Source organism: Tiliqua scincoides, chromosome 1 (genome assembly GCF_035046505.1).
Source record: "Tiliqua scincoides isolate rTilSci1 chromosome 1, rTilSci1.hap2, whole genome shotgun sequence".
In the NCBI taxonomy this organism is placed as follows: domain Eukaryota; kingdom Metazoa; phylum Chordata; class Lepidosauria; order Squamata; family Scincidae; genus Tiliqua; species Tiliqua scincoides.
Genome location: NC_089821.1, coordinates 143,367,490 through 143,390,905, shown reverse-complemented (window position 1 = coordinate 143,390,905; position 23,416 = coordinate 143,367,490). Strand labels below are relative to the sequence as shown.

Sequence of the window (23,416 nt, the reverse complement as noted above, 5' to 3'; positions counted from 1 at the left end):
ACCAGCTCCTTCCTACTCACCCCCAAGCTTCTCCAAATGAAGCAATCCATCACCTTTGGCGCTCGCCCCACCAGCCAGGATATGGGGGCAATGGGTACATTGAGGCCAGCCCTGCGCCCATGTGAGGGGAGGTCGGGGCATGCCCCCCACCAGGGGCCATTTTGTTTGGCGGGCAGAGCTCGGTCCTTCAGCTGCCTCGAGGGGCGGGGAGAGGAGGCTGTAGAGAAGCGCTCCTGCTCGCTGCCAGTGGCTGAGTGGGAAGGAGAACTCGGGGCAGTGCCTGACTGTCTGAGGCTGCAATCCTAGCCACGCTTACCTGGGAGTAAGCCCCATTGACTATAATGGGACTTACTTCTGAGTAGAGGTGCCTAGGGTTGGCTCTGAGTGAAGCCTCACTTGCAGAGGCTGCGGGGAGGAGGACTTGGAGTGGTCCGGCGGGTAAAAGTCGTACCTGACTGAGGCTGCAATCCACTCCACACTTTCCTGGGAGTAAGCCCCATTGGACACAATGGGGATTACTTCTGAGTACACATGTCTAGGCTTGGGCTCCAAGGGAGCCATGCTCTCCACATTTTCCTGGGAGTAAGCCCCATTGACTATCATGGGGCTTAGTTCTGAGTAGAAGTGCCTAGGATTGGCAGTGAGTGAAAGGCTCGCAGTGGCTGGAATGAGGAAGACTTGGGGCAGGCAGCGGGAGGAAGCTGTGCCTGACTGAGGCACCCATCCTCTCCACACTTTCCTGGGAGTAAGCCCCATTGGACACAATGGGACTTACTTCCAAGTAGACATCCATACAATTGTGCTCTGAGGTTGTGTGGGATGTGGTAGCACCTCCTCCTCCTCCTTCCCTCCAGCTGCTGCCCCTGATGGGAAGCGGAGGTGCTTGGTGATCCCACTGGGGAAGCTCCCTTGCCCCAGCACCCACAGGCAGCCATTCATTCTCAGCAGGGCGGGCTGCAGAGCTGCCCCGCACCAAGGCACCCCCCCATGAAAGTCTCCCACAGCCTCCCCCCAGGTCTCAGGTGCAACGGAGCACAGCTGTGTCTGCTGTCGCAGGTTCAACCCCCTTCTGGGCCTTGCCATGGACAGGCTGCACGTCTCCACCTCTCCTTTTCATGCGCTCAAAAGGCTGCACATCTCCTCCTCTCCTTTTCATGCGCTCAAAAGGCAATGGACTACACTGCAGCCAGGAGGGAGAGGGGCAGCCCCACCTGAGCTGCCTTTGCTCACGAGCACGCAACTTGTATTCGGCTGCTGGCCAATGTGCCTGGCGGGGCTGCAGCAGCCCAAGGTAACTCGCGTGCGCCCCTATGTTGCCCCTCAGCCCCTGATGTTGCCCCTCCAGCAGCCGTAGCCCGGTGCATTTGCTACCCCCTGCACCCCCCTAGCTACGCTACTGCCAAAAGGCTTGGGAATTCTGAGTGAGATTTTTACTTCTTTTCCTTAAATCCATGCCATGTAGTATGTGGTTTTTGAACAGACCCCTCAACCTAGAATTTTGCTTTGTGGCAGTGTTGAAGAAACAGCAAGTTTCAAGTCTCCTTAGGAGCACAGAAATAGATGAATTGCTCTTTGAATCCTAGCCTCAGCCTACCAAGAGAGCGGATAGGCACCCTGGGTATCCCCAATACTAATGTGTAGTTTATAGGCAGTGGAAGGGCCTTTGGACACTGATTCTCATGTGATCTTTGTCTTTCTCTGCAGCCATGGAACCAGGTGTGCTGGGGAAGTGTCTGCTGCAGCAAACAACAACATCTGTGGAGTTGGCGTGGCATATAATTCAAAAGTGGCAGGTACGGTGTACAGTGGAGAATAAATCTAGCTGTGTTGCAGGCCCACAAGCCCAACCTGGAGGTTCTTGATTCTACAGTAGCCCAAGGGTTGCCACAGAACTGAGTAGCCCCATTGCGGGGTTACTTACCCAAGGGAAGGAGAGCCGCCAGTGGCTACCCTGTTGCAAGTAGGATGCTGCGGCAGCCGTTTCAGCATCTCTGCAATCCCAGCGCAACAGGCAGCTCAGGATTGGGCTTTAAGTCACAGTTGGCACCCCTGGTTTTGACCACCATTGCTCTGAAACAATCAAAAATCATTAAACAGCTTTCACATTCAGTTCTTGGCAGGAATCCTTTTGGGATAATTTTTATTTAGAATGGAAGTCCTGGGCAGTTGTCACTCTTCAATGGTGGTGGAATGAGCAGTGCAGATGTTGCAGCTGTCTTTCTTGGGGACGGCTACATACACATCCATGGTTTAACAACTAGGGTTATTGTTGGGATCTAGAGCACCACCAAGTGGCCAGCTGACATCAAGGAATAAAATTAGCATATAAGAGAGTTGATTTTTCTCAGATATGCTAATGTACTGCATTCAGAATTTTTTTCTTTTTTTGGTGGGGAGCATTAAAAATACAACAATTCTCATTTTCAGTCTGAAGTGGGGTGAGGGATGAGACAGGAGGGTCCAGAATTATAGTCCAGAGTTCTTTTGCTTCCATGTTCCATCTCCTTTTGCATTGTACGTTGATCAGCTCAAAGACCTGTGGCAAGGAATTGGATGTCTAGGGAGCTTGGGCTTTTTCTAACATTAAAATTGAGTACAGTCCCTGCAATTCAAATTCCATGCTTAGTCTAACAATTTGAACAAAGGCCTTTCCTTCTAGTGTTTTAACTTTTGATATGATAGCAATCTACTACCACACACAATTTGAAGTTAAATATGTAAACCTAAAGTTTAAATGTGTTGCATGGTGTAAACTAATTAAGCTGAGTTTAAAACACTGGACACATTTTTATTGCAAAATTGTAACGCTGCATTCAGAAATAAAATTTGATGAATTCTGCCTTCCATCTTTATGTGAACAAATAGATGAACCATTTTTTTTCTGTAAGGAAATGCTCATCAAAATTTGATTTTATCGATTTTCTGACTTGGAAAGCAATGTAAACCTTAAAACTTCAGCTTGTTTCTCAATTCATTATCTACATTTACGTTTCTTTAAATGAATAGGTATCCGAATGCTGGATCAGCCATTTATGACTGACATTATAGAGGCTTCTTCTATCAGCCACATGCCTCAAGTAATAGATATCTACAGTGCCAGCTGGGGTCCCACTGATAATGGTAAGACTGTGGATGGACCCAGAGAATTAACTTTACAAGCCATGGCTGATGGTGTGAATAAGGTAATGGTTGTTTTCAAATTTTTGAAATATTTCTAATATTGTGTCACCTGTTTGACCTGTTATGGAAAGTGAATATTCCTGTTATGGAATATTTGACCTTTTATAGAAAGTGCTTACATCTTATAGCCTTCGAGATCAGAAGAGCTCATTAATGCGGATGACCTCAGGCAGACTGAAATGGGGAGAGACTGTCCTTCAAATATCTGGGTCCCAGGCTTTTAAAGGCTTCATAGGGCAAGAGTCAGAACTCTGAATAGTGCTTGGAAGTGTACAGGCGGCCAATGCAGATGGTATAACAGATGTGACATGATTATTATCTCTGGCTCCAGCCAACAACCTGACATCTATGTTCTGTAGTAATCATAGCTTCCAGGCAGTCTTCAAGGGCAGCCCCACGTAGTATAGGTCATGCCTCATTATCCCCTGGGGTTCCATTCTGGAACCTTTGGTGGATAAAAAAAATCAGTGGATACCAAATCAATGGAAAAATAACTTTAAAGACCCACTTCCAGGTTTCTTGCTCCTCTTGTCCCAGAATGCATTGGCATAGACACTATATCACGTTCAGCCACTAAATGGGGTGAATAATGGAATCTAGTGGAATGGAATTATAATTATTTAACAGCACAAAGGTAACAAACTGGATTTTGGTGTTGTTTTTTTTCCTTGTTACAAGGCATTTAAAGGTGGACCTCAGTATGGATGAGTCAAATCAGTGGATCCCAAATCAGTGGTTACCAAGGTCCCACCTTGTTACAGTGATCAAGTCTAGATGTCACCAATGCATGCGTGACTATCACCATGTCTCTTTGAACCAGGAACGGGTGCAGATGGTGCACCAGCTGGATGAAAACACTCCTGTCATTTGCCAATCCAGGAGTAGAGCTAGTCCAAAACTATCCCCAGGCTGAGGACCAATGTTAATTTACTCATGTACTAAGACTGTTTTTAGAGGCCTTCCCCTCGTTGCCCCTGCCATCTGAGAAGAGGTGGGTGACCACTAGAGGGCCTTCTCAGTGGTTTTGCCCCCTTTGGAAGCCTCTGTTCCCAAGAAGACTTGTCTGGTGTTCACATTGTAATCTTTCTAGTGCCAAATAAAGGTTGTTCTGTTCTTCTAGGAGGACTCCTGCAGTTTGATATATTTGGTTCTATTATTGATTATATTTCTTTAATTCTTGTAATGGTAGTTTTTTTAAAAAATTTGGACTTTTTATTATTGTATGCTGTTTGTTTTCTAGGATGTTTTGGTAAGTGCCCCAAGCACACAATGGAAGGAGCAGTATTAGTGTAAAAAACAAATATTTGGGGGCATTTTAGTAAGACTATGAAGAGGAGAAAGTATTTAATAGCTAAGCCCCAGTGACACACAGTAGCTTACTCCATGCCCCTGCCTGCTGCCATGTGGCACTGCTGAGTGAAATCTTAGTCCCCGATTCACCACAGAAATGTGCTGATGTGCCTGTGTTAGACTCTATCAAGCACTGTTCTTCCAGCACGGTGCTTCATAGGACTGAGGAAGACTTCCTTCTATTGCAGCCTTTCAATTTGTTTGTTTCTCCAGTGCGTGACTTTTCGTTCTATCTGCAGCTTCATCCACATGCTTAATTAGTTTGATCACATGCCAGAGGCCCCTTTGCCCTTCTCCTGAAGTGTGTTCATTACCGCACTTTGCTTGGCAGTGGTTGATGGCTGCAACAAAAACCCATCAGAGGATAAGCTCACTGATTAAAAGTGCTGTCTCCCCCAAGCTCCAAATTGCAAACTTGCTAACTGCATCAGAGACATGCCAATCTACTAGCCCTAATTTGATGCCTTAAAAGAATGTGCTTGTGTGTATGCTTTATATATATATTTTTTAAAAGTTCGAGGAAGTTTAAAGAGCATTTGTGAAGTTATTTGGGGACAGCAACTGAGACAAAAACTTGAGGACGGGACAAATTAATGAATGTGTAGGCTATATCTCAAACTGTATGCTGTTTTGTTTCAGAGTCTCCTTGGTGGTGTGTTGACTGTACCCTCTTGGGGTGGGGTTTGAGACAATAGCCTTGTGTAGATGGTCAAAATGCATACAGAGGACAATGTATGTGTTTGCAGGTTATCTGTGGCAGCTGTGATGAGTTTGAGATCCCCCCTGCAGCAGCATGCATTGCAGCTCATGTCTCCAAATATTCAGCCCATATACTTTTCATTTGTCCAGTTTTTTCTGCCCTTTTTGCACTTGAGTTATATTCTTTTTCTTTCCAGTCTATTTTGTGCTCACTGTGCTCAGAAGCCACAGTTCAACATAGTTAGTTGAAGTCTGGATCAGTGGACTTAAGCAGACCTAATTCTGTGTTATTGTGTGCTTCATTGTGTCCATTGAGTCACATTTTTCTTCCACGTCTTTGTTAGTTTTTATTATTCAAGACTTTGTTGAAGTTCTTCTGCACTTAGACAGAAGAGCAAGGAGACCCTCTGAATGTTGTGGTTCTTCTGAATGTTGTGGTTCACAACATCTGAATGTTGTGGTTTCTTGAAAGATAGAACCTTTCAAATTGTAAAAATCCCTACGGGGATTTAAATTGCCTGCCTATGTAAACTGCCTTGAATAAAGTCCGAGGTGAAATCTGAGGACCAAGAAAGGCAGTATAGAAATACCTGTATTATTATTATTATTATTATTATTATTATTATTATTATTATTATTATTATTATTATTAGTGGGGCATATCAGAGTGAAGTAGTCCTTCCTCAGGCCCACCCAACCTAAATCCAGTGCCCCAAGCTGACAGATAGTGGGACTTGAAGCCATCTGCAGAGGTGAGGCTGTTTACTAGTGGGCGGTGTGGCTAACTGAATTATTACCAGTGACCCTGCCCAGTATCCCTCTTCTTTCCCAGCCTGCCCAGCACAACCCAGGGTGGGAACATCAGCTCTGATGAAGGAACTTCCAAATTACAAATAAGGTAGCTCTTCGAATGAGCTTGAGGGGAGCTACTTATGCTTCCCAAAGGTTATACTAAATGTCATGCAGTTATCTGTTCCTTGTTTCTCATATCCCCTGCTTCGTTCTCTTTTCTGTCTTTAGATGATGCAGTGAAGCATCCAAGGTTTTTCTTTTCTTTGGAAAGCACTCAGTGATGGTTGCCAAACCAGATAATAAGCAGCTCTGCTAGGATGTTCCAGTTCAAGCCTTCAGCAATATTAAGCTAACAAGAAAAGAAAAATATTAAAGGCAGCAAACATGACCTTCAAAATGTGTTCTGTGCTAGAAGAGTGCAGACAAGTGTCGTTTTCATCAATGGTATAATGGCATTTTAGTTGCTGTTCCAGATTTCTTGCAGCCCACTCTGTATGCACGTGTGCTCAGAATTTAGTCCCACATCAGTTGGGGTTTGTTGCCAGGTAAACATAAAATAAGAATGCAACCAATGGAACCTTTATCTCCTTTGCAATAGCAGCAGTGGGAGTGGGGCGGGAATCCAGAACAGGACTGAGATGGTGGATAGGATGAAAAACCGCTATTGACTGCCATGCCCAGGATCTATTTTTAAAGAAAAGTTAAGCTTGTCTGTGCTAATGACTGACTTAGGGCTAAATCATAACCCATTTTCTAGTACTGGCACAGCTGTGCCATAGGACATGTGCTGCATCTTGCAGTTGGGGGGGGGCACTCATGGAGACCTCCTCAAAAAAAGGGAATGTTTGTTTCCTTGCCTAGGAGCTGCATTGCCCTTATGTTGGTGCTGGAAAGTAGGTTAGGATTGCAACCTTAGTGTAGTGTATAGTTTGGCTGTTAGGAAAGGTTTACTTGCAGTCCAAGCCTATGCATGTCTACTCAGAAGTAAACTCCATTGAGTTAAATGGGGCTGACTCCCAGGAAATGTCAGCCGAGATTCAGATTATCATAATTAGGTCTTTAGCTGATGTGCGTACCTTCTGCAAAGTTTTTGTTCAACACGCATGGTATATATAAAAATTTTGCTCATATGGCAAAACAAAGAGTTTCTGGAATGTACTCAGTATTTCTGTGTTTATTCCACACTTTAGTTAACTGAGGAGCATTTTTTTTCCTGACTTGGGATTGGAGACACAATTCACTTTTAAACCTGACATATATGTTTTTGTGTGTGTAAATGTCACCCAGCCACCCTTACATGAGTCAAACAAGTGAACATGGTACCTTTGTTTCATCAGTAGGACACAGCAATTTATCTTCCATCTAGCTCTTCAGCTCTCTCGTAGGTCAGCCAATCCAACTTTGAGACTATCCCCAAAGTCTGACAGATGGGAGTGCTTTACTCTTTATCTGAAAAGGATTCTTGAAAGGCCTGCAACCATATTAATAATAATATAATAATCATAATAACAAATAGTCTTGTAGCTATTATAAATAACAAACATTTATATTTATTTTTTAACATCGGCTTTCATGACTAGAGTTCACTCCATCATATGCATCTGCTCATGCAACAGATTAACAACACAGATGTCCCTCTAGAACAGTGATGGCGAACCTTTTAGAGACCAAGTGCCCAAACTGCAACCCAAAACCCACTTATTTATCACAAAGTGCCAACACGGCAATTTAACCTAAATACTGAGGTTTTAGTTTAGAAAAAACAACTCATACATTAACATCTTTTAGCTACTATTACTTGTAACCCGTAATGAACTTTTCCTCTAGAAATTTGACCAATCCCTTCTAAAGGCATCTAGGCAAGTTGTCATCACTGCTTCCTGTGGCAAGGAGTTCCACAGACTAATTACATGGTGGGTAAAGAAATATTGGTAGAGAGGGGGTGGCTGCAAGACCTTGCCACTGCTCATTTTCTCAAACAAGAAAACATTTATTTTTTAAAAAAGCCCCACCCACAGAAGTGGGCTCTAAGGCTGCAATCCCAGCCACTCTTTCCTAGGAGTAAGCCTCATTGACTCTAATGCGACTGACTTCTGAGTAGACACACACAGGAGCGGGCTCTAAGGCTGCAACCTCAGTCACTCTTTCCTGGGAGTAAGTCTCATCAACTCTAATGGGACTTACTTCTGAGTAGACATGCACAGAATCGGGCTCCAAGGTTGCAGTGCCAACCACCCTTTCTTGGGAGTAAGCCTTATCCACTCTAATGGGGCTGAGTAGATATGCACAGGAGTGGGCTCTAAGGTTGCAATCCTAGCCACGCTTTCCTGGGAGCAAGTCCCATTGACTATAATGGGACTGACTTCTGAGTAGACATGCCTAGGGTGGGCTCTCAGGCTGCAATCCTAGCCACGCTTTCCTGGGAGCAAGCCCCAATGGCTTTAATGAGACTTACTTCTTGGTAAGTCAGGGCCAGCACCACGTGCAGGGCTGGCGCCCCAAAGCCCGCAGCAGCAGCTTCGCTGTACCTGCCCACACGCTGCGCCCTCGCGCAGCATGTGAGCCACCCGCCTTACTCTTGGGCTGCTGGGCAGAGGGGCGGGTGATGTGAGAAACGTCCCCTCACAGAGCCTCTCAGCCTTCCTCCTCCCCAGGTGGCCTGGCTAGATGGGGTGCCTTGGGAGCACACCTGGGTCTTTGGCATCAGCCCCCCCACATGCCTGATCCCCCTGCTGTCCCTCTCTCCCCCTTGGCCTCGCCCCTCCCTCCTTTGCCCCAGCTGCTGCTGAGCAGGAGGAGGCTGGCTTTGTGGCTGTGCGGGCTCCTCAGCCTTCCATGGCAGACGTGCAGCTGCTGGCACCCTCTCGGGGGTGCCCACGGAGAGGGTTCTGCATGCCCTCTCTGTTACGCGTGCCATAGGTTTGCCACCACTGCTCTAGAATTTCAGTAATATTTCAAGATCTTCTGACTTGTGAAGTGAGGGTGGGGAAAAGGGGAGTTCAGATATCTGATTTGAGGAGTCTACTCTCTCCAGATCTATTTTTGAGAAGACCCCAAATTATTCTGGCCCAGTCTAAAATGGAACCAGAATGGATTCTTTAAAGACCTGTAGGCTCTGGCATACACTGATGATCAGATACTCTAATCATCTGTATAGACTGGAGCCAAAAATCAAAATGCTGCAAATCAGGATTACTGTATTTCCCATACCAATGTTGCACGCTTTAATTGTTTGTATGCTTATTACAAATGCATGATTACAATAAACAATCTGAGTAGTCACAACTGTTTTCTTAGTGAAAATGTTATGAGACATTGATTGATCAATTAAATTGCCCTATTAAATTAAATTAATTAGTCCTATTAAATTAATTAAATTGCCCTATTAGCCAGTGCTCTGCCTGGGTCTGTGTACCCATTTGTTCCAGTGGTATTTGTTATTTCCTTGTGAAATTGCAGCTATATAGCCATGCATTGCATAAATAGCAGCTCCTACATGGTGCTGCATGTAGATGTGCTGATGTGCTGAAAAGGTTTTATACACTCTTTTAGTGATGGGAGGGGAATGGCTGGTAAGAGGCAGGCTTGGTAAGAGTGTTTACCAGATACCCTACTAATAAATGACCCTCCCCCAAACTCCCATAGCGCATCTGCAGACCTTTCTTGGCACAGTGGTTGAAAATGACTGTTGTAGACTAACAGGAAGCATCTGACTGGTCACTTAGTGAAAATGGAATCTGAACTAGGTGGAAACCTTGGTCTGATCCAGCTGGGATCTGCTTACACTCATCATCTCATATTGAGCTGCAGTGCGTTTCCACAAATTGGGTCTGATAGAAGAATAGAGCTCTGTATCTGAAATCGATCCATGATCTATGATGGACCCTTAAGCACTTTAAGCATCGAGGGGGGAGAAAAGAACTGAAAATTTTGCACGTATTTTGAATTGTTCAGAATTGGGGTATCCTTATGAGTCATGTTTAGAACTTCTGTTTTAAAAAAAAACACACCCCTACACATATTCTCTCTCTCTCTCTCTCTCTCTCTCTCTCTCTCTCTCTCTCTCTCTGTGTGTGTGTGTGTGTGTGTGTGTGTGTGTGTGTGTGTGTGTGTGTGTGTGTGTGAAATACATAATGTAACTCGAATCTCTCACTATTTTGAAAGCAGAATAGTACTTATTCTACAGAAATGTCCTGGATCTTGAGTAAAACTCCAACACGAATAAACATGTGAACTCTTCCTTTGCAGTCTGGGGCTTGATTTTCATATGCCAAGGAGATTATTCATGAATAAATGAGGAGAACTGAAATATTGGCAAAGCAAAAGAGACACATGGAGAATTTTAATGTGCTGTTCAACTGCAAGCAGTACTTTTCAGAGGCCTGAAAGGGGCACAGGAGAATAAAATACTTTTACACCAGACTAATCTAAAGCAACCAAGTTCCACACAGTGTTTGAGTGAGCAGTTCCCCTTACAATTCAGGAGACTTTCATCCATAACCTAGTTAGGGGATGGTTGTGTTGTTGTGGTTAAAATGAGATGGGTTGTAGCTCAGTAATGGACCACATGCTTTGAATGCAGTAGGTCCTACGTTCAATCCCTGGCACCTTCAAGGTAGGGCTGTAAAATACATTTGAAATCTTAGGGAGCCACTGCCAGTCAGTGTAGTAGATAATGCCTAGCTAGATGGATCCATGGCCTGGTGGTATCAAAATATGTTCAAAATCCTCCCAAAGCCTCTCATACAAAGATGTTTGCCAAGGAGATCAATATGTAGTTGCAGTTGTAGTCATCTCATGGGGCTGCAAGAACATCAGAAGTAATATTTACCTTGTAGTCAGAAGTGGAAGAAAATGGTTTTGTTTTTAACAGCTTTCAGTATTTTCCAAAAGTTAGAAGTGTAGAAAGCAATGTTATGTGTTTTTATTCAAAATTTGCATTCTAATTATGAATTATAATCATTTTAAAAGACTACTAAGTAAGTGATATAGGTGGTGTAGTGTCAACAGGTGCAGTCACACTCATTAAGCATGCACCTCCCCATTAAATAATAAATAAGAACCAAATAAAACGGGTTTTTTTCTGAGTTTTGGATACTTTTTTCCCCTTACAAAAGTTAGAAGTGCTGAAAGTGGTGTTAGGTGTTTTTATTTTGTTATCATCATTTTCTCCTACCTTTACTTGTGGTATATTTCTCTTACAAGAATATTCTTCTCAAATGTGGTGTGATTGCACCAGAAGATGTCCTCGAAGCTAGGACAGTCTACTCTAGAGTTTTCCAGTGTGAGTCACAATCTCAAACAGGTCACTTGATAAGATAGGAAAGGCATAATGGACCAATATGGTTTTTGCCCTCAGGCTCTGTCAGCTTAATGCCTTCAAGAATTCTTGAAGTACTCTGAGCCATAAATGGCTTCATTCTTCTCATCTCAGGGTAATGGTGGTATCCAGACCTTCTGCACTGGTGTTAACTTAGACTTCTGAAGATGTTATAATGGGGTGCAAATGAACACGTGATGAGGAGAGAATAAGACTCAGAATTTTGCTTGCTTGCCCTGCTCCCAAATCCCTCATATGGATTGAAATTCATGTCTACAACTGTACAGACTATGCATCCAATCATATACAGTGCTTACTGCCTTCGTGCTCTCTGACATACATGCCATAAAACATAAGAACAGCCCCGTTGGATCAGGCCATAGGCCCATCTAGTCCAGCTTCCTGTATCTCACAGTGGCCCACCAAATGCCCCAGGGAGCACACCAGATAACAAGAGACCTGCATCCTGGTGCTCTCCCTTGCATCTGACATAGCCTATTTCTAAAATCAGGAGGTTGCACATACACATCACAGCTTGTAACCCATAATGGATTTTTCCTCCAGAAATTTGTCCAATCCCCTTTTGAAGGCATCTAGACTAGATGCCATCACCACATCCCGTGGCCAAGGGTTCCACAGACCAACCACACATCTGCGGCCCTCAGCAACAGTGCTAGCTCATCTCATAAACATGGCATTTCTATATTAAAGTATTACTGTGTGCCCCCATTTTAATTGTGTGTCTCAACGTGCTTAGATTTCCCACATTTATATTTGTAATAAGTGCATCTTATGACTTTCTTCTTCTAGCTTCAACTTTTCCCTGCTGAGAAGGATAGAAGCCATTAGTACTCAAATTAACTGGCCTTGGCCAGTTGCATTTTTATGATGCTGGCTTTTTATATCTGTAGGTTCTTCGAAAAGAAGTAATTCATGGACTGAACTCATTTATTTAAGCAGTGGGCTGGCTTCAACACAATGTGCAATATGTGGCATGTTCCTTCCTTCCTGCGCTGCTGGTGAACATTATATTACTTCAATAGCATGGCGGTGCCTAAGGGACAAAAATTCTGCTAAGATGGAAATGACCTGGGGAGAAGTATTAAGAATTTATAATCTAATCAGGGCATTGTAATTGGGTTCTCCAGTGAAAAGAGAAGCAAGGGTGTTAAAAATGGATGGTATTTCTCCCTCTCTCTCTCTCTCTCTCTCTTTTTTTTTTTTTACTCAGCAAGACTTATGAGCAGTTGGATTTTTCATTGCTTGGAGGTGGAGGACAATGTGCTAAAGAAATACAAATAGCAGAGTCAGAACTTTGTAAGCCACTGAACAGAGAGATGGAAAGGCTAAAAACAAAAAACAACTGGGAAATGAATTTAAGAAAAGCAGTCATTTATTTTCTAGCCTGATGGCAGGCTGATCATGTTTCTTTCCTATTGCAGGATCTTTCATTCCCCTTCAGTCTAGAATTATAGATGTGCCATTGTGGTAGGGTTGGTGATAATTAATTTCTCTTTATTATGCGTGACTTACAAGAGAATTCTCAAGTTATACTTTTGGCAAGTTGAAGGTACTCAGTTGTCTTCAGTGGGGGAATGCTGATGACTTTGAATTTGGCGCATGAATCAGAAGGCTTAAAGTGCTCAACTTCGGCAAGATTATGTTCTTGTAGACCAGGGGTGCTCACACTTTTTTGGCTCGAGAGCTACTTTGAAACCCAGCAAGGCCCGGAGATCTACCAGAGTTTTTTTTTACAATGTTCACGCCATCATAACATATAACATTTATGTGTACAATGTATGTTGGTGTACCTTGAGCCCCACTGAGTATAACAGGACTCACTCCTGACGAGACATGCCTAGGATTAGGCTGTGAGGCTGCAATCCTAGCCACACTTACCTGGGAGTAAGCCCCATTGAGTACAATGGGCCTTACTCCCAGCGTTTCCTCCCAGAGGCACCTGAAAGGGGGGGTCAGCACTCCGCGATCTACTCATTTTGCCTCGTGATCTACTGGTAGATCGCGTTTCACCTATTGAACACCCCTGTTGTAGACTAACATATTCTCTGATTCACAGCTCAATCCACCAAAACTCCCTACATGGCAATGCAGTAGTGCCAGTAAGGCATCTGCTGCATCTTGTGGGGGAGTTTTGACTTCTGGAGACCTTCTTGGGGCAAGGGAACGTTTGTTGCAACCCCATTCCACCTACGCCCAACCTCCCTCCCACCCCTTGTGTAATCTTGCCTGAGGTGGTGTGTGTCTGGAATCCTAGGCTGCCACACAGAGCCAGGCACTCATTGCTTCTAGAAGCAGCCAGCCTGTGCTCTCTGGCCTCTTACATTTGCAACAGCCAGAAAGCATGTTGTGCTGCTGGAACACTCGTCTGTGGTGCTAGGCACTATTAGGACTGGGCCATAGACATTTTCATCCTCGATCATACCCTGCCCCCAAGTTTGAGGTTGTCAGTCCTCTCTCCTTTCACTTTACATCCACTCTGCTGACACCCTGTTTGTACGGATCCACAGGGATGAACCAGGAATAGCGCTTGTTTCTTCTCTTTCTACTATCCAATTCTTAAATTGGACCAGATTAAATCTTCATGGGCAGTTTTGCCTTGGTATGAGTAGCACACACGAATGCATTCAAATCATATTCATGCACATATATAAAATGATTTGGGCATCTCCTATGGTCATTTTACATGCACTGAAGAGTAGGCTCTAACTCTATAAAATAAATTCATACATATTTTTTTAAAGAGCAAACAACAGATGGTTTTTATCCTATAAATTTTAATCAGCATTAACTTTCTGCTGACCTCTTGCAAAGCTTATTTTATCGTATACAGTATTCTGAGAAGCCCTTCAGTTTGATCACCAACATAATTTTTTACTGTCATTTAGTTGTCACAGATAAATCTCTGCTCTTATTGAAGAAGACAAACCAGACTTCTGAGCAAAGCAGGAACTTTTTGGAACACGCATTTTCTAATTGTACCTGACTGTCAGATGATCAAACAATGGAGCAAGTTAAATTGACTTGTACCCATTTTAACAAAACTCTACCTCTATCCCTATTATTCATCTGTCAGTTCTCTGCAGTGTGTCTTACTATCTGTTGGAAAAACCTTTTGTTTACTAGGAAAATAAAGAGATAAATGGGCACTCTGAGCACAAAAGATTGCAAAAGTGGCTACAATTGACCCTAAATGACAGCATTCAGAAACATTTGCCACTTTATGTAGTAGTGTACTTATCTACACCAATCTGCTTTACTCCATTTTAATGGTTCTTCAACATATTGCATAGTCAAACGTGTCTTTGTACCTGCATCTAATAGACTGAATTTTCTCCTTCTGCAGGGCCGTGGTGGAAAGGGAAGCATCTATGTGTGGGCCTCTGGAGATGGAGGAAGTTATGATGATTGTAACTGTGATGGCTATGCGTCAAGCATGTGGACCATCTCCATCAACTCAGCTATCAATGATGGCCGGACAGCTTTATATGATGAAAGCTGCTCCTCAACCTTGGCCTCAACTTTTAGCAATGGGAGAAAGAGAAATCCCGAAGCCGGGGTGGTGAGTGGAAGGATTATGATGTTCGTTGGTTCCTTTCTAAGGAATGAGTGTGTCCTTTAATACTGCTATTACAGATCAGATGGCCTCACTGAATCTTCTAGTCTAATGTCTATTGGGAAAACAAAAGTGCCACATGATATATTTGCTTCTGGGTGCAGATGGAAGTACTTGAAAGTTTGAATGCTCTCTCTATATAAAATAATCTTGGGATGTTAAGGAAATGGCATATCCAGGAAAGGAGAAGCCTAGAACCTTCTTCCTCACAAGTGGTCTTGAGTATGCAGAGAAGAGTTCAAACATTAGTATGGCCCTATATTTGTATGGTCCCCACTGTGAGCAGAAGGAATCAGGGAAGGGAGTAAGGCAGAGTCTGTGGGGACAACCAGCGTGTCTTACTCTCTGATTCAGAAGCCTGTTGAAACACACAACCAGTTCATTGTCTGGTGAAGCCAACTTCTTCACATTTCCCCTCAAATCTTCATAGGAAGTTACAGTACCATGGTAGTTATAGCAATTAAGAAAGCTCGGATGTATACAGCTTTAAAAAGATTGGACATATGTTACCATTATGATTATTACTAGGCTCTTCAGAAAATGTATATTTCCCTCTAGTGGCTGTAGTATGAAAAGTGCTAAACAGCCTTCTCTAATGGCTAGCCATTGCAAATAGATAGTCTGATTATGCTAAGTAATAGAATGAACATGCTTTACAGCTTATGAAATGACCTGGGGTTCAATCTTATGGGCCGTATTGCTGGCAGTACGCGTGTACCTCCAGCTCCGGGTGTCACAAACATGTTTGCAGCACTCAGGGAGCAAGAGTACCGGCTCCAGGCCTCAGTGCCAGGAGAATGATGGTGTGGGGCAACCAGCAGTAAGTATTACATCTGGTTGGTGGAGCGGCTTTTCACAGTGAATGGGACATGAGGAAAGCAGAACTGGATGGGGGAGGGGACAGTCAGGCCCGAGAGGGGGGTGGAGATGGCGGCAGCCTCTACCACCATATCCTGTGCTCCCTGCCTGCCTGGGAAACCTGACACAGGCTTCCTCAATTCTGTGCCCTATTAATAATGGGTGCAGATCCAAGGAGACCTATTGCTGCCAGCTGTGTTCTACCCAGGGTATGGGATCAAACACTCCCTTACCCTGAGAAAATTCTGGTGGCTGCCTTGGCACCCATCGTATACAGAGGCAACTGTTTTGGCACCACTGTTCCTCTGGGTGCTTGGGCAGATAGGATTAGGCTGCCCTTCAGCTATTTTATATCCATATCAGACTGAATTTTGGATCGTGGATGAGTTACTTTTTCAATGAACATTTATGCTTAATCCACTTTTCCCTCATTTTTAATTATTCATTTATTGCCTGTTGTGTAAATGAAAAGAATCCATGTAAATAAAATAAAACCTTTGGGGAACAGCAGATAGTCTAGTTTGTGCTATTTTTATCTATCCATCTCATAGTGGAATTGCTCTAATTAGCTTTTTGATGCATTGTTGCAGGCTACGACAGATTTATATGGCAACTGTACACTGCGCCACTCGGGAACATCTGCAGCTGCACCAGAGGCGGCAGGAGTTTTTGCACTTGCGCTGGAGGCGAAGTGGGTGTAAACAACTATCAATTATATTCTTAAGAGTTTGATTTACTCCTCTTTATGGCTATGAGCAAACCTCTCTGGCTTGTTTGAATTGAAGTTTGAAATGTCATGTTCTCTAATTTAAGCAGCACATCAGTTTGCATATTCTTGAACAGGAATCCACTAATGCAGGGGTGTCAGACATAAGAACCGGGGGCTGGATGCGGCCCCTGGAAGCTTTTTATCCGGCCCTCAGTCTCTCAGCTGCTGAGCAGTGCTGAGGTGTTACCGCTGAAACAGCAGCCCACATGAAAATGGGGCTTTCCCATATCCTGAAATATGATCAAGATTTGTGTATTTTCCCTCCTGCCGTTTGCAGTTAAATAACTTCTATATGAGAGCAAGGTGCTGATTTCTGGCCATCAGCTGCTTAATGATGTCACTTTCTGCTTGATGACATCATTTCTGGCCCTCAGCCGGCACCCTGAATGCTAACTTCGGCCCTCTGTATGAAACGAGTTTGACACCCCTGCACTAATGTATATGCAATCACTATCATAAGTTCAGCTGAACCCATGTCCTGCTGAGGTATGTCTGGCTCATACATGCATGTTCTCTTACATATGGCCTTGTTTTTCTTCATGCTTTTTCACACTCTTATTGAAATTCTCTCTATCCCACATGTGCTCTTCTTTCTGAATGCAACATCATCATCATCAACAACAACAGTATTTATACACTGCTGTTCAACAAAAAAGTTCACAAAGATCTATCCCAGCTCTGCAGAATAGGGATTTCCTATAGTTTTACTAGAGAGTAAGGGCAGAATGCTTCCTAGGCTGCTTAAATGTTAATGCCGGCTTTAAATTGGCTGCAATATTGAATATCCATGTTTCTGTTTTCTTATTTGTTATTGTGATGCATTTGCCTTCAGGATAGTTTTCTGTTATCCATCCACAGATCTATTTATTCAACAGCTGCAGTTGTTTTACTGCAGTACAGCCTTGCCCCTGATAACATTATCAGAGTCTTGGGCCGATTGTTAAGAAACTGATAAGACTCTGGGAAGTGGCAGGATAGGGAGAAAGAACAAAGTACACAAAGGAATGGGCTGACCCAGAGCTATCAGTATAGATTGTTTTGTGGAAATATGATTTTTATGTAGTATAGCAGTGCCAGTTTTTAGACCCACCACTGAACTCCTTTGTAAGAATCGGTTGAGAGATGTAAACCATTTGTAATGGTGGGTCAGCACCTTTATTAGGACGAAATACACAATCCCAAAGAAATGAGCATAGTTTTCAGTTCTCCAAAGCTCTTCACAGGGCTGGCAATTAAGCACAAACAAAGAGAAAAGAACAGAGGGAGTAAAGGATAATGCTGGGAAGATGAAAAAAGTGCCAACCTCCAGGCTGTAATAAGTCTCAAAAATGGAATGGGGCTAGTATTGCACATTCATATCGTATATAGTATTTGCTTGGTACAAAGGATTTCAGGTGGAACCAGAGTCTACAGAGGCATAGAAGCAATGGTTGCTTTCTCTCTGAAAATATAAAATCCTGCAATTATTCAGAAACAGATCTGTTATATGTTTTTTTAAAAAATTCTCTTGGAAGCTTGCTTGTTTCTTTGTGATCTTTTCAATAGGCTCAGTAAGGTTTTTGCTATACCTTTTGGGTTTTTGCTAATGGATCGACATAGCTTTCGGCCAATTTTTGTCTACAGTTAAAAGAAAATGATATGTTCGGAAGTTGCCTTTCTAGAGACACTATCTTCCAACGTATTGCTGTCTTGCAGCCCGGATCTGACCTGGCGAGACATGCAACACCTGACAGTGCTCACCTCCAAAAGGAACCAGCTTCATGATGAAGTTCACCAGTGGCGAAGAAACGGCGTTGGCCTGGAGTTCAACCACTTGTTCGGCTACGGCGTCCTTGATGCTGGGGCAATGGTTACCATGGCCAAAGACTGGAAGACAGTTCCGGAGAGATTTCATTGCGTGGGTGGATCGATACAAGAGCCTCAGTAAGTGAAACCTCAGGGGCTCAATTCCACTGAATTGAGCAAACAAAGAGAATTGAGAAACAAAGTCTCATTAAAATAAGTCAAATATAACAAAATTACTTGCAGCTCAATCCAAGGATGACTTACACAGGCACAGGCTCCCTGCACTGGCTCCTGAGTGTCACAAACATGCCGTCAAGCACATTTGCGCCAACTCAGGAGTCAGCTGGAAAAAATATTCCCTTACTCCCAGGGAACCTCCAACAGCCTCCCACACTGTGTAGGATACATCATAGGCCACTGTGGTTTGGCTGTATTAGTGCAGGTTAGGATTAGTTGGCTTGCACCTCCTACAGATATTCAAGATTAGCTGCCAGACTGATAACAAAGAACAAGATCTTTTTAATTATTGATCATATGAAGTTTTTATTCGGTATCCTCCTCTTTGGGGCAGAACATAGACAGGGTTATGTATTTGAAGTTGAATATGCTATCAGCTATGTCAAAATTATTGACCCCATTCATATTCTGCCCAAGATAGGGTGCAATCCTAAGGTGCAGTTGGGTCGGCGCAAGTCCCTTGCGCCAGCCCAACGTTGTCACGAAAGTGTCATAAAGCACTTTCATGCTGACGCAACTGCACTTTGACCAGTGCAAGGTCCTGTTGAGAGTGAGTTTGTGCTGGCTAAGCTTGGCCGGTGTGGGGATCTGGAGGGGCTGTGGGGAGGGCAGGGAGGAGATGGATGGGAGGCGTTGCAGGGCAGGGGGGTGGGCGGGCGAGCAGTGGGCATTCCTGGGGGCAGGCAAATGGAGAGCAGGAGGTGGGACCAGGACCTGGCAGTTAAACCGGATCCTAGCCCTGTTCCCGGGCAGCCCAGGGGTGTCCCAGGCTGCCGATTGAGGTAGCGCAGATTCGAGTAGTCCCATTGGGACTGCAATGGTTTTCCTCGGGTAAGGGGAAAAGTTTCTCCTTGCCTCAGGGTGAGCCTCTGGTTGCCTGAAACTTGCACTGGATACAGCACATGCATGCTGGCCTGCCTGTTCCAGCGCAAGTTAGGATCGAGTTGCATATGACTGTATTTGGGGCAACAAATCATGAGCAAGTGAGATGTGTTCCCTTTTTTCCATAATCCTGCATCCTTATGAGCAATTTGCAAAAGAATATAAAAAGAAAGGGGGGGGGGAAGGGTTCTTTCACTGGCAGTGAAAATGTCTACAGAACTGGACCCTGCCTCATTTGATTCAGCTCTAGTAAAAATGTATCATTCTAGGAGAATGCTGGCTGACATTTGTAAAACCTTTCAATTTTTTTAGGCTACTCTAAAAGTGGATTCCTCTGTGTGATTTTGGATGTGGTTTCCTGTGTGTTATATATAAAAAAAAAATATAATAATGCCTTTATTCCACAGGTTGCTAATGAGTGCTGCAAGGAGTATTTTCTCTATAATGAGCTTGCAGTTGTACATTATAACTTTATTTTGCAATATACCACTGGGAAATAGAGGCAGGCCAGGAAGGAATACACAGTGTATAGAAGGAACAGAAAAGGATTGGTAGTTACAACATGTCCTTACTGTCAGAGCAAACACACAACACAGGATAATTAAACCAAATGAGAAAATTGGCAGGTGTGTGGTCTTCAAGTTGACCCGTAGTGGTTGCCTGTATATCCAGTTTATTAGAATAAAGCGAATGAAGTGCCTGTCAGTATAACTGGTTGTGTTTACTTTAAGAGCCTGGGCATTTTTTAAGGTTACATGAATGGGGCTAGGTGTGGTATTGATGATGAAGGGGCCCTATTCAGCATGTGGGAAAGAGAGCAAGTGGCAGAGGCATGACATTCGCTGGTCTAAACCAGCCAGCCATTGCTGCTGACCTGTTCAGTCGTGCCTCCATGGATTTCCTCTGCTGTTGTATTTCATCACAAACTGTATTGTCAGAAGAATGAGCAATGGCGGTCTTCCTGCTTCCACCTCCCATATAAACCAATTGCCTTACCTTCTGTCTCCTACCCTAGATATTATTCACACAATATCCTTTGTATATATCCCTCCTAGACTTGACTAGAAGACCAGCCTGGTGAACAGATAGTGCTGAAACTGGAATTGTGCATTTTAAAATGGTTAGGTTGAGTTCTGAGAAGGCAAGTGCTACAGATATTATTACAAAGGCCAGAGTTCATGTTTCCTGAAGCCACTTCAGTCATGATTTCACTGGGGTCTGTTTTAAATTCCAGTTTCATCTGAGTTTCACTTCTTAGGCCCCGAGGAGAGCAAGCCCAACCATACACTAGGGCAGTGTTTCCCAAATTTTTCAACTGGCAGCTCCCCATTAGGGATACAGTCCTATACATTGTATAGGGCAGTTGGTTTTTCTCAAGTATTCCACCTGCTAGCTTTCTAGGGAATGACTGCACTAGTTTGGGAATGACTGCACTAGGGCCTCTGTAGAAAATCTGAAATTGTTATGCCTTGACTCAACTTCTGGTCTGGCTCTTGAAGGCTCAGTACACAACTGCAGGATCCTAGTCTAGTATAGAAAGGGGAATGATCTTCTCTGTTTCTCATTTGTTACATAGCCTCACCTGCTCCATGGTCTTCAAAACCTACATTCAACCTCTAACCATGCAGATTAATAATGCAGATTGGTCACTCTTTGATTAATAATGTTCTTGATACAAAATGTTGAAAATTCATATTTTAGTGTGTATACTCTCATAAATGTATATTATGACAAGCCTATTCAAGTTATTTTTATTGATTTGTAAACTCCAGGAAAATACCATCCAGCGGCAAGTTGGTCCTGACTCTTACAACTGATGCTTGCGAGGGGAAGGAGAACTTTGTTCGTTACCTCGAACATGTTCAAGCTGTTATCACAGTGAACGCTACCAGGAGAGGAGACTTGAATATCAACCTGACATCTCCGATGGGGACTAAATCTATTTTGCTGAGTCGGCGTCCAAGGGATGATGACTCCAAAGTGGGCTTTGACAAATGGCCTTTCATGACGACGCATTCTTGGGGAGAAGACCCGAGAGGTACTTGGGTTCTGGAAGTTGGGTTTGTTGGTATCATGCCTCAGAAGGGAGTCCTGAAGGGATGGACATTAATGCTACATGGGACTCAAAGTGCACCCTACATAGACCAAATAGTGAAAGATTACCAGTCTAAATTGGCCATGTCCAAGAAGGAGGAGTTGGAAGAAGAATTAGATGAAGCAGTAGAAAGAAGTCTCAAGAGTATATTGAGCAAGAACTAATACTGCTTTGCATGTCAGCCTCCTTCCCCCCCTTTCCTTTCCTAAACTTCTTCATTAGGCATTTTCCTTTTAATGTCTCTAGTCCATTATCCTAACTTTCTGATTTTACAATTGTCTCTGTTATCTAACTACAATGGAAACTTTTCAATCCTAAGCCACAAATATATTATTACCTACCAATTACTTTGTAAGAGTGTATGACTGTAACTGCCTTTGGGGGGGGGGGGCTGAAGATTTTTTTTTGGTGGGGGGGAAGGACTGTCATGCAAAAAGTGATAACAAAGTTGTGACAGTATTCTGAATCCTTTTTTTGTGGTGAACATGGTTTGCATTTGTGAGTGTGTTTTTTTGGGGGGGGAATGTTCAAACTGGCAATCCATATATACTGCCATAGGTATTAACAGTGGAAAAAGAAAATCAGATGCATAAAATGCTTTCAACCATCTATCTAGAACCAATCAAAACAGATACTCGACCCGAGGGAGGTTATAGAACTCTTCCATGTGCTTTTGCCACTTAAACAAATGTATGGAACCTGACGACAAGTTAACGGTAGTAGTGAGATCACCCTTCCCCTGATTCATTTTTTGTGTCAGACTCAACGAGGGCAACCACCAATTTACAAGATAGTGCTTGTGGCAAAAAACAAAGAAAAAACCCATACTAATGTGACCTTGTACTGGCTTAAAGAACAAGTGTATACCCTTACTCCATCACAAGTCTTTTGGGTAGACCGGGTTGTGCAAAAGATTGCCACATCACATCCACAGCACATCTCGCAAATCAATGCCTTTAGTAGTTGTCTTAAATAATTTCCTACAAATGGTCTAGGCATCTGCAATAAGAGAGGCTTATGGTTGCGGTTAAAGTAGTTTATTTCAAGAGTAATCATGTTACTCAAAATCAAGAGTCATTTTGTCATTGATTCTCTGCAGCAAACTGTTGTTGAACTGAAACCATTGGACAAGTATTTTGGGGCCTAGGCAGAGCTGCCTAGTTTCTTCTATAGATCGTTGGCAAGGAACAGAATGAAATCATTGTGTTCCACCAAAACTTCAGAATGAGGGCTCAATCCTATCCAACATACCAGCACCAAAGCAGCTGCTATGTAGCCAGAGATAAGGGAACAAATATTCCCTTACCTAGAAGTCTCCGTGATTGCCCCCTACTGCTGGATACAGTGCATGCTCCATTGGCATAGCTGTATCAGAACTGGAATATTGGATAAGATTGGGCCCTAAATTACATAAATTTTGGCTTCTTCTGTTAGCTGTGCATGTACTCTGAGGCGGAACAGATGGCAATACCCATATTGGACTATGTACTCAAAGCCATGTTGCTCTGTGGTCAGATTCATATAATAGCAAGCACTCACCTCTCGCTTGAGCTTAACAGAATATTGAAATCCCTGGTCTTTATAGAAAAACACCTAAACATGTTTGTAATTAGTATGGTGGCAGATATCACCCAAGAGCAAGATGAAAGAGGCAGTTTAACCCATTTTTGCCCAGCCCACGGGTGTACACATTTGGTCCGTGTTGCGTATATGTAACGTTGGGCAGAAATGGCTTAAAATGGTAGACATTTCAAATCTTAGCTCATTTTGGCAAATGCCTTTCACTCAGTATCTAAACAAACTACTTTCTGAATA

General features: G+C 43.4%; 1 protein-coding gene across 1 annotated transcript in view; it reads left to right on the top strand.

The window, feature by feature from the left end:
• The window catches only part of PCSK2 (proprotein convertase subtilisin/kexin type 2), a 105,131-nt gene extending 83,200 nt beyond the window's left edge, over positions 1-21,931 (top strand). Inside the window, exons 7-12 of the mRNA XM_066638562.1 lie at positions 1,705-1,793; positions 3,007-3,182; positions 14,706-14,921; positions 16,424-16,524; positions 18,298-18,525; positions 21,279-21,931. Coding sequence (XP_066494659.1) covers positions 1,705-1,793; positions 3,007-3,182; positions 14,706-14,921; positions 16,424-16,524; positions 18,298-18,525; positions 21,279-21,765 — 1,297 coding nt within the window. The 3' untranslated portion in view covers positions 21,766-21,931. The remainder of the gene's footprint in view (positions 1-1,704; positions 1,794-3,006; positions 3,183-14,705; positions 14,922-16,423; positions 16,525-18,297; positions 18,526-21,278) is intronic.
• Positions 21,932-23,416: the final 1,485 nt, after the last annotated feature.